This window comes from Scardinius erythrophthalmus (genome assembly GCF_964197995.2).
Source record: "Scardinius erythrophthalmus genome assembly, chromosome: 18".
NCBI lineage: Eukaryota > Metazoa > Chordata > Actinopteri > Cypriniformes > Leuciscidae > Scardinius > Scardinius erythrophthalmus.
Window position 1 is genome coordinate 39,520,643 of NC_138238.1, and position 11,708 is coordinate 39,532,350.

General features: G+C 34.3%; 1 protein-coding gene across 1 annotated transcript in view; it reads left to right on the forward strand.

Annotated features, from left to right (window-relative positions):
* Positions 1–2,999: 2,999 nt before the first annotated feature.
* glp2r (glucagon-like peptide 2 receptor) overlaps positions 3,000–11,708 on the forward strand; it is a gene marked incomplete at both ends in the record, with an annotated part of 12,663 nt that continues 3,954 nt past the window's right edge. Inside the window, 9 exons of the mRNA XM_081391981.1 lie at positions 3,000–3,056; positions 5,670–5,766; positions 5,846–5,950; positions 8,261–8,382; positions 8,459–8,565; positions 9,566–9,722; positions 10,236–10,395; positions 10,696–10,756; positions 11,618–11,684. Coding sequence (XP_081248107.1) covers positions 3,000–3,056; positions 5,670–5,766; positions 5,846–5,950; positions 8,261–8,382; positions 8,459–8,565; positions 9,566–9,722; positions 10,236–10,395; positions 10,696–10,756; positions 11,618–11,684 — 933 coding nt within the window. The remainder of the gene's footprint in view (positions 3,057–5,669; positions 5,767–5,845; positions 5,951–8,260; positions 8,383–8,458; positions 8,566–9,565; positions 9,723–10,235; positions 10,396–10,695; positions 10,757–11,617; positions 11,685–11,708) is intronic.

Here is an 11,708-nt window from a genome sequence, read left to right on the forward strand (position 1 = left end):
TTTATGAGGGAGCGTGGAGCTGTTATACGTGCTTCTCCTCAGGCTTTCACAGTCTGTATGTTGTGTCCAGTATCTTCTAGATTTTGTGGACGTGGAAGTATTGATGAAATTAAATGATTCATGCTCCACTGAGCTATAGTTACTAAATATATATAAAAAAATCTTGTTTGTAATCTTTAAGAATTCTTATGATTTTGAAAGAGTCTCTTCTGCTCACCAAGGCTGCATTTATAAAATACAGAAATTTTTTACAAATATTATTCCAGTGTAAATCATCTGTTGTCTATGTGAATATACAGTAAAGTGTAATTTATTCCTGTGATCAAAGCTGAATGTTCAGCATCATTACTCCAGTCTTCAGTGTCACATGATCCTTCAGAAATGGAAACTGTGATTCATTTTCATTCAGAAGTTTGGGTTCAGTGAGATACATATATATATATATATTTTTTAAATAAAGAAATTAATATTGTATTCATTAAGGACACATTATATTGATCAAAAGTAAATACATTTATAATGTTACAAAAGATTCTATTTCAAATAAATGCTGTTCTTTTGAACTTTCTATTCATCAAAGAATCCTGAAAAAACAATATGACGGTTTTCAACACTGATAATAATCCTAAATGTTTCTTGAGCATCAAATCATCATATTATACTGATTTCTGAAGGATCATGATTCATGTGACACTGAAGACTGGAGTAGGCTAATGATGTTTTTACTATTCACATATATTTCACTTCATGTTTGCTGGAATAAATGCAGTCTTGCTAAGCAGGAGAGACTCTTTTCAAACACATATTCCAGTCTTTCGACAGCAGTGTGTGTGTGTGTGTGTGTGTGTGTCATTGATCGGGTCTGATGTTGTGTGTTTATAATCTGTTCTCTTGTATATGTGTGTGTCGTCTTGACCCTGCGAGAGAGATCATGAGAACTCTCTTCAGTTTCAGACCGTCAGACTGCACGAGTTTCATGTTTACATCTCCAGAACACGCATTATCAAACTCTTTCAGACCGTCTCTCTCCTTCACGAGCTCAGACTAAACTGACCCTACGCTTCAAGATGCCACATTCACAGAGATCATCATTTACCAGCTGATAGATCCGCACGATCCTCATCTTCTTCTCAGATTAGACGAGCCGTACATGTGAGTAGTTCATCTTTAATAATGCGTAACTCATTCTCCATTGGTGTAAACTCAACTCCTTTGAAACGTGATTAAGAAATGCATTCTTAAAGAGATTTAGAGATTTGAGCTGATGATACTGGTATTTTAATATCTGCGTATAAAGTTTGATCTCTCTTAAAAACAACTGAGTGGAAGATGTGAATGTTGCTTTATCTCAGCTTTTTCACGCAGTCAATTAACTTCCATTTAGTTAATGCATCATAATTGAGCTCCTGAATGCAGAAGATGAGCTCCTCTTCTTATTAGTGTACGGTGTTAAAAGCGTGTAATTACACATGATTACGCAGGTCTAATGAGTGATTAGCTGAACGAGTGAGTGCTGACACGCTGCAGAAGGCCTCGCTTCTTATGACTGCTGTTATTTATTCATTTTATTTGACAAATAGCTGGCACATAACGTTAGACGACGAGGCCACGGGGTTTTACACGAGGAGAGCCTCGTAATATTGATTTATTGTGATAGGAGCAAATTAGCCATTTGTTTTCGCCACTTCCCATTAAGAAAGCGTGGTTCGGTTTTTATGACACTAATAAATGTGTGATTTTTATTAGATGACGGGAAGCTTAGACTTGCTGCATTTTCCATTTTCTTGTTTTTTTTTAGTTGTATCAAGTTCTATCTGTGTATTTTCTTTGTATTTTTTATTGTGTAAAGTGCCTTGAAGCTGCTTTAAAGCTGCTATATAAAATAAAGTTTATTATTAAGTTATTGCAAGAATCTTTCTTCAATTTATGGGAAATTTGTCATTTCATCTAGACTGAATTTGCAACCTTGTTGCCCTTCCTGGCGTAGCCATGATGTTTTAATTTAGATTTTGTTATTTAATAATCATATTTTAGTATCAGGTCAAAATTCAAATATCATTAAAAAAAATAGAATAGGAAACAAAACAGCTTATTAAATATAGTTTCATTCCTTAAACATTTTCTGAAGATTAAGCACATTTCTTTTGGTGTTCAGATTAAATAATAAATAAATTATATGTGTAATTAATAAATAATTGTATATAATAAATAATAATAAAGTAAAGCTGACGTCCTTTTCAGGCCATATTTTTGCCCTGTACCTGTTAGCTTTTATTTATTTATTTGTATTATTGTTGTTTTTTTTTTTGTTTTTGTTTTTTCTGGTATTTTATATTTTGGATTTGACTCTTAGATAAAAATAGAAGCTTTTAGGGGTTCCATCACTTTATGGACCGTGTCAATTAATAGTCAAGTCATCTTTATTTCTATAGCACTTTTTACAATACAGATTTTATCAAAGCAGCTTTACAGAGAGAACAGGAAAATAATACAACAAAGTTTGTTTCTAGAAGAAAATAGCGTCATCGTCCAGCTTAAGGAAGGCAGATCAATAATACTGTTGAATATTAAATGTCCCAAATAGAAAAGAAAAGATTTAACCCATTAAATATGAAAGAATTATTGAATCATTTCAGACATTTCTCTTCGTATAGATCCTTGTGTCATGAAGTCGAGAAGTTCCTAGCGGTTTTCTATAGTTCTGAGGATCAGATTATAAACTCTTGATGACAGTGTTTCCCAGAAGCGTCGTGAGCTTAAGTTGATCATGGAGAGCGCTGGAGATTGGATGCGTTTGGGAAACTCTCCCTGTTTGCCTCTTCCTCACAGGAGCGGATGGTGATTGGCTGAGGAGAGCAGAAGAGCATCGACTCTGGAGTGAAAGAGCTCAGACTCTCTCAGTTCATCCGGGATCCGAGTTCTCCGATCTCTTCCGCGCGGGAAGGCCAGGAATTATGAGTGTCATGAAGGTTGGATTGTGGGCATGTGAATATTGAGCCATGCTGATGGAGTTTGTGCTGCGTTCTTCTCTCACGGCGCTTCTCTACACGACTCAGGTGAGCTCATGATCTGTGAAGAACAGCTCCACTAACACACACACACACACACACACACACACACACACACACACACACACACACTTCAGCTGCCGAAGAAAGAACAGCTTCACAAAAACTCTTCAAGAGTCACAACACTGAAAACAAGCATGAAACAGAGATGACGGTACATTAGTAAGTTATTGCAAGAATCTTTCTTCAATTTATGGGAAATTTATCATTTCATTTGAATTTGCAACATTGTTGCCCTTTCTGTAACACTTTACAATAAGGTTCATTAGTTTACATTAGTTAATGCATCAACTAACACTGAGCAATACATTTGTTCCAGTATTTATTCATCTTTGTTAAAGTTAGTTAATAATAATCCAGCTGTTCACTGTTTGTTCATGTTAGTTCACAGTGCATTAACTAATGTTCACTAATACAACCTTTGATTTTAATAATGTATCAGTAAATGTTGAAATTAATATGAACTAAGATTAATAAATGCTGGAGAAGTGCAGTTCATTATTAGTTGATATTAACTAAGGTTGTTAACTAATGTTAACTAATGAACCTTATTGTAAAGTGTTTTCTAATGTAATATGTAATTATTTCTATGTAATTATTTGTGAAATTTACCAGCGGTTTCTGAGTGAAAGTTGTCTGAAAGTTAATCCTCCACCGTTTTATTTCAGTGTAGTAGTTAGATGTTTTAAAAAGTAGCTTGAAGTCAATAAATAGTATTAGTAATTTTGTATAGGAAAAACTTTACTATAAAGTACTATGTTTCTGTTTTTATATTTTAAAATGTTGAATACAAATTAAACATGTTTGTTTCATCATGTTACATGTTATTTCTTTGCAAGCAATGTCTAGTAAAAATTGTTTTTCTAGTAAAAACTACTCAACTTTTTACTGTTAAAAAAGTAACTTGAAGAAGATCACATAATAGCATTAGTAATATTATACATAATAGTAGGGCCTATATTATAATAATAGTTCATAATAAAAAGTAGAAGTTCATTAAAAATAAGCCAGACCAATGAAACAAGATGTTAATAATAATAAAAATAGAAGAAGTTTAGTGTTCATTTTAACATGAACAGTTGTTTTACTAACTGAGATTAATCAATACTGTAACAAATGTATTGCTCGTTGTCAGTTAATATCAGTTCATGCGTTAACTAAAGAGCTCGTTGTGAATTGCTAACAGATATCATCAGACACATGTTGTTGTTTAACTCCTCGTATATATTTCCACATACTCTGAAAGTTTAGCAGACAGACATGAATCTCCTGAGATTACGAACATCGGAGCAGAATATGCAGCGGACGAGATGATCCGAGTTTGATTTGTGTAGAAGTCTGAGCTCGAGCGTTCACGATGTTCAGATGAAAGGTGGACGGATCTTCACACACTCTTAGGGAGAATCCCACATAACGTTTTGCACATTAATCTGCTCGGTTTTGAAACGTGCGACTGACTGACCTCTAATCTGTGTAGAGTGCTGTTGGTAAAACTGAGCTTTTATTTCAAAGACGTTTATAGCAAACCATGAGACACAAAAGAGGCGTACTGTAAAGACATGAATGTGCATGTTAGTCACTTTCACAACTGTGTCAAATGTCATCATATTCGCTGTCCAGTTTTGTGCAATCTTCAGTGGGATTACAGTAGACGGTCATAAGTCTCGCCGTCTGCTCATGATATTTCTAGGGTTTTTTAACATGGAGGTGAAAGTTCTGAGTAAACGTTAAATATGCCGAATCAGTTCAGAGAGCATCGCGTTTCATATTATAACCCAGAAGTGAAATCTTAATTGTTTTTTGTCCTATAAATGCTTTATATTTGAAGATCAGGATGGGGGTGTTCATATATAATACTGGGTTACTCTTTATTTCAGACATTCAAGTTACTTTGCAATGTCAACTAACTTAGAAAATGAACAGACTAGGGTTAGTGTCCGCGTTATAGAAGAAGCTGACATGAAGTTGCAAAGTTAGTCAGTAGAGTGTCAGAATAAACTGTATTTAAGCAGATAATCTACTAAGACTCTAGTTTGCAAAGTTACTTATAGTCTGAAGTTGACCAATAGTTAATGGGTAATAATCTAGTATAGCCTATTTACAGATCGCAATACTGTCTCTTTACCCACATAGAAATGAATATTATGTAGCATGAATCTACAATATAAGTTGTGTTAATATAGTGAAATCACTTACAGGGTTTTATTGCTTCTAGTCCTATATGTAAGTTGTACTTAAACATTGCAGAGAAATCTTATTAAACAGTTTCTGATGCATTTTCTCACTCTAAACTGGTATTCAGGAGTTGGCTTTGTAAATTGGGAAGAATGCAAATATTTATCTGTTCATTGAAGATGTTTAACATCACCTCCAGTAACAACCTCACACCGCTCTCTGGAAACATTAATTGTGTCCTGATAAAAACTCTCAGTCTACTAAAGACGTAATGTTGCTGAGGAAAGTCATAAACAACACTGACCCTTTCCATGCGGAGAGCATTCATAAACACTGCCATCTTGTGTTCGTCAGCGCTCATTATGACAGGAGTCCATCCGCACATTAACGGCGAGTAAACCTCATGTTTTATATTGTTTTGTGAAGGTCATGGGCTCCATGTTGGACGATCTGATCTATAAACGTGGGGAATATCAGGAGAACTGCACGCGATTCCTGAAAGCCACTTTGCCCACTGGAACTGGTGAGTGAAGCTGCCGGAAAGAGATGTCATACTTTAATATATGTTTGCTATGCAAGTCATTGTACGAATCACTCCATAGGAATTTTCTGCAATGGAACGTTTGACGTTTTCGCCTGTTGGCCACATTCATCTCCCGGGATCATATCCGTTCCCTGTCCTCCTTATTTACCGTGGATCAGAGAAGGTCTCCTGTTTTATTCTTATTTGACACTTTTTCCAATTACATTAAAAAAGTTAAAGGGTTAAATAATTTCACAGCCTAATATTATTTCATTATAATATTTTATATATATGAATCGCATCCAAAATAACACATGCATGCAGGGCCGGATCTAGACATTTGGAGGCCCTAGGCAAAATTCATGTTGGAGGCCCCCCACCCCCAATAAAACACACTTGAAACAAATATGATTCCTAACCTTTTTATTTATACAACATTTAATTTTAAATTTAGTATATTTTTACTTACACAGTACATAAGTTTGGACAAATTACTATTTGTAATGTTTTTGAAAGAAGTCTCTTATGCTCATCAAGCCTGGATTTATTTGATCAAAAATACAGAAAAATAATATAGTGAAATATTATTACAATTTAAAATAATGGTTTTCTATTTTACTAGGCTATACTTTAAAATATATTTCTGTGATGCAAAGCTGAATTTAGTGTCACGTGATCCTTCAGAAAACTTTATAATATTCTGATTTATTATCAAATGTTAGAAATGGTGCTTAATATTTATTTTATAACATGTGATACTTTTTTTCATGATTCTTTGATTATTAAAAAGTTGTTTTAAAAAAGTCTTCAATATCACTTTTATAAATTTAACACATCCTTGCTGAATATTCCTGTTTTTTTTTCTGTATTTTTGATCAAATAAATGCAGGCTTGTAGCATAATAATAAACTTCTTTCAAAAACATTAAAAATAGTAATGGGTCCAGACTTTTTACTGGTAGCCTATCAAACTTTATCTAAGCTAATCTCTTTTTTTGTTTAATGAAGATGTTATTGTTATTGTTGTTATTTTGCTGTTTTATTCAGTTTATTCACAGTTCCAGAATACCACTTCAGTAGATGAACATCATGAACGTGCTTTTATCATTTTTCTGCGTTATGGGCAGGATTTTTCCCTCCCATTTAATCAATATTGACTGCAGATATTGTCATATTATTAATATCAGTAATATGTTATTATGTATTGCATTGCTACCTTAAATATGCTATACACAAATCAAGTGGAAGAGAAAGACACGATCGCTACTGAGCAGGAAAAAAAATCTAAACTAATATTCCTATAGGCTATGATGTCAGGGTATTATCTAATCATCAGCATCAGAATATAGAAGATAGACCCATAGATATGAGATCCTTTATTTGAAACATTTAAAAATGTTGCAGTGTGTTGGTTTTTTAACTTTGAATACAAACGTCTTGTCTTTTACTTTTGTAGCTTTTTTACTAGTCAGCTCTGGACGCGATGTTATTCATTGATTGTACGCGCAAATTCAAAGCGTCGCGTCTGGGCACGTTAATGACGCTCGCGCGCTCTTTTAAACTCATAAAGCGGTGAATGGTTTTTCCAGAAATGACGCTGATCTACAGTAGCCCACAAGTTTATATTTAAAATACATTGCAATCACACCAAAATCGATGACCTGCATTACGAGCTGTGCTTCTTTGCGTGCCTATTTCTGCTTTTGCTTCGCACTCAGCACCTGATGGATGCGTTCGTTGACCGCCTCTGATCGCCTCTGACGTCCCCTCGGACTAAACTGGCTGGCGCCTCTACAGTCATGGGCTGGCGTTAATGTGACGTAATGTAACAGTCTATGGTTAAGATAAACATCGTCACTATTTTTAGTTGATTAATAGGCTACATTTTGAAATAAATTGTAGATAGGACATTTAATTTTTTTTTTTTTTTTTTTTTTTTTTTTGTCCCTCTGTCTGGGCCCCATCCCGCCAATCGGGCCCTAGGCACGTGCCTAGTTTGCCTTTGCGTTAATCCGGCTCTGCATGCATGTATATATTTAAGAATTTATTTACATATATAAATTATATATAAATATATGTACAGTATTTACATGCATGTGTGTGTATTTATATATACAAAATAATTATACACAGTACACACACATACATTATGTAAACACAAACTTTTAATTTGGATGCGATTAATTGTTGCACAGCCCCTATATATATATATATATATATATAAAGCTCTTTTTTTTATACTGCTTGTCAAAATTTTGGAATAAATACGTTTTTTATGTTTTTGAAAGAAATTTGATATAGTCACATAGAAAACAGCCATTCTAAACTAATAATTTTTCACTGTTTTTAATATATTTTTTAACAATTAATTGCAGCCTTGTTGAGCAGAAGAGCCTTCTTTTAAAAACATGAACAAATCGTAATTATTCCAAAATAAATATTTTTCTTATAAAAAAACAGTAAAATCTTCATAAATGTATGGTGGTCGTTCTCAGGTGCTTCTGGAAATGTGTTCAAGGAATGCACGGTCAACGGCACCTGGAAAACTGAGGAGAACTCCAGCAGCGTCTGGAGAAATCAGTCCGAGTGTGAAAACCATTCTTTTTTCAAGTCTGAGGTGAATATTGCTTCCAGACATTAAAGTATGGTCTCCATCATGGCTTCATTTTTACACTGGCGTCCTGCATACACAGGAGGAAGAGGTATTTCGGCAGTCTGTGTTGAGAGTCTTGTCCATTGTAGGATACTCGCTGTCTTTTTCTTCTCTTTGCTTGGCTGTTCTGATCATGAGTCTTCTGAGGTGAGTTCTGCAGGGCTCAGTGTTGGGTCCCTTTTTGTTTCATATAGTGAGAATGTAACTTTAAAGTGCCCCTATTATGCTATTTTAAATAATGCTGTTTTAGAGTGTCCTGTAACAGGTTTACATTCAAGCTCAGAAACACAGATCTCCTCATGATCTCCACTGCACATCAGCTCTTTCCTCTCAGTGTCTGAAACGCTTCCATCGGAGATTCAGTCTCTCTAAGCTCCGCCTCTCTGAGAGCTGCTCTGCTCTGATTGGTCAGAGAGCAAACGCTCATTATCATATCTGAATCTCAGCTCTTGATCACAGTGATACGAACAGTAACGATGGCGTGGGTTTTACCGTATCAAAAGTGGATTTGCTTTGTCAGCAGAAACAGCGTCTTCTCGACACGAACAACACGAACCAAACTCTTCCAGTCTCAGATACACGACAGTGTTTGAGGGCGGAGCTAAGAGACGCTGCTCAGCCAATCAAGACCAGAGGCTGGCATTATGCTAATGAGTTACAAACCTACATAGGTGAGACTGGAATTACTGACGACTCGTTACAGATCAGAATCACTTCTTTCTTTTAGGAGACAAAAACTCATTACTCAGCTTTTACATTCACAGACAGCTTTATTACACACTACATGAAAGGTCAAATCCCCAAAAAGCATAATATGGGCACTTTAAGATAGTTTCTGTCTAATAACACTCTAACCACAATCTCACTGTTAAAAGATGGTTTCAAGGTCATGTAAAGGATGACAAACTATTGTCTAATTTGGAATACAGGCATTCTCTGATGAGTCGCTCCTGTTCACTGTATTTACATGTAACCAATGTTCTTTGTCGCTGTACTTGCATGATTAGATTTATCTTTGTGCATCAAATTCATTCATTTCTGTCCTGTCCGGTCATTTATCCAGAGCCCAGAGCTGGCTCCAGATATCTGATACTAATTGTATTAGTCCCTAACCAAGCAATAAACTATTTTTACCTGTTGTTTTCAGGAAGCTTCACTGTACGAGGAACTACATCCACATGAATCTCTTTGTATCGTTCATATTTAGAGCGACAGCGGTAATTACCAAAGAGGTTATATTACAAGTCACGTATACCAACCTTCCCAGGGATGAACTGGGATGGAACAGCTACACCAAATCTGCGGTACAGAAACCTTCATTTGTGTTCATTTCACTTCTGTGGAATCATATCATCTGCACACTGCAAATATGCAGTCTTGTTTCCAGTCCAAATATAAAACATTTCTTAAATCAAGATGCATTTACTAGATGAGTAAAATAACATAAGATATTAAGTCTTGTTTTCTGGGGAAATACAAGCTAAATTATCTGCCAATGGGTAAAAAACGAAACAAATCTCATTTCTGTTTGAATTAAGATTATTTTTCTGACCGCATTGGCAGATAATTTAGCTTTTTTTAAGCAAAAACTCACTTAATTTTGATTAATTCCCCTGGAAAACAGGACATAATATCGTATGTCATTTTATGCATTTAGTAAATGCATCTTGATTTAAGAATCTTTAGATATTTGGACTGGAAACCAGACAAAAATCCTCATTTTGTGCAGTGGCACGTCTTACTGTTTGCTATATTCTGTTGCACTGTTATTGTGTAGATGCATCAAAGATGCAGTAATATAAATGTCAACCCTCCAGATTTCTTTCCTCTGCAAGGCCTCAAAGGTGTCGCTGGAATATTTTGTGGGATGTAATTACTTCTGGCTTCTAGTGGAGGCGATATTCCTGCACACGCTTCTGTTCACTGCGGTGTTGACCCGGGAAAGACTCCTGAAGAAATACATGATCATCGGATGGGGTGCGGCTTATCCTTAACACACAACAAGCATTTGTCCTTTTCATGTCCTTGTTACACATTTAAAAATGACTTTACTTGAAGCATTTATGTACAATGCATTATAAAGCTATTCATAATGTAAGTTATAATGCATATCTTTACAAAGTTAATATGCTTTAGAATATTTGCATTATAGGGTGCATTACAAGGCATAATTAATGCATTAGAAATACTTTTATAATGCATCATATACAAAGGCTTTAAGTAAAGTGTTACCATGACTTTATTAACTCTCCAACTTTATTCATCAAACTCACTCAGGAACTCCATTATTGTTCGTGATTCCCTGGACCGTAGCCAAAACTCTGTATGAAAATAAAAGGTACGTGTCTTTCTTGCTTGCCACTTTAAAAGAAAGTTCTGCACGTAATCCAGAAAATATTTGTGTGAGAAGGTATTATATAGTTATATAGTATTATATAGGTATTATATAGTAGAATAAAACCATTTTTCGGAACGATACAATGAAAGAAAAAAATTGGTTTAAGATTTACTTTGAAGCAGAAATTGCTTCATTTCAAAAATAATTACAAAAATCTGCAGTTTTAAACTGTGAAATTGATTGATTTGATTGATTTATAAAAAACTGAAATTGTTCCCCAATTATGTTAATTTGCAACTTGAAAAAATATATTTTTTACAGTGTGTATATTAAGCTAAAACATATTATTTATATTATTATAAAATGACTTTAAATTTCTTCACCACAATTAAAGTAAATTCGGTAACACTTTACTATAAAGTTTCATTTGTTAACATTGGTTCATGTTTATTAATGTATTAGTAACTGTTGAAATCAACATTGACTAATACATTATCAGAAGTATTTGTTAGCATTAGTTAATGCACTGTGAGCTAATATGAACATTGAACAACTACATTTTCAAAGACTAATAAATGCTTTAAAAAACTGTTCATGTTATCAAACTAATGCATTTACTAATGTTAACAAATGGAAACTCTTTGTAAAGTGTTACCATACATTATTATGCTTATCTATTATAATTCTAAACTGTTTTAATATATTTGATCACCTTTGTATTTCTTTTGATTATTTTAATTCCTTCTATGTAAAGCCCTTTGAATTACCGTTGTGTATGAAGTGTGCTGTATAAATAACTATTAATGGTTATAAGGCTATATATGCATAATATAATGCATTGCATGTGTTCTTTTTCTAAAGCTGTTGGTTGAATAATATCAGGTGGATCTGGTGGATAATCAGAGGCCCAATAACACTATCCGTGATCGTGAGTAAGATGCCTTATGAATTT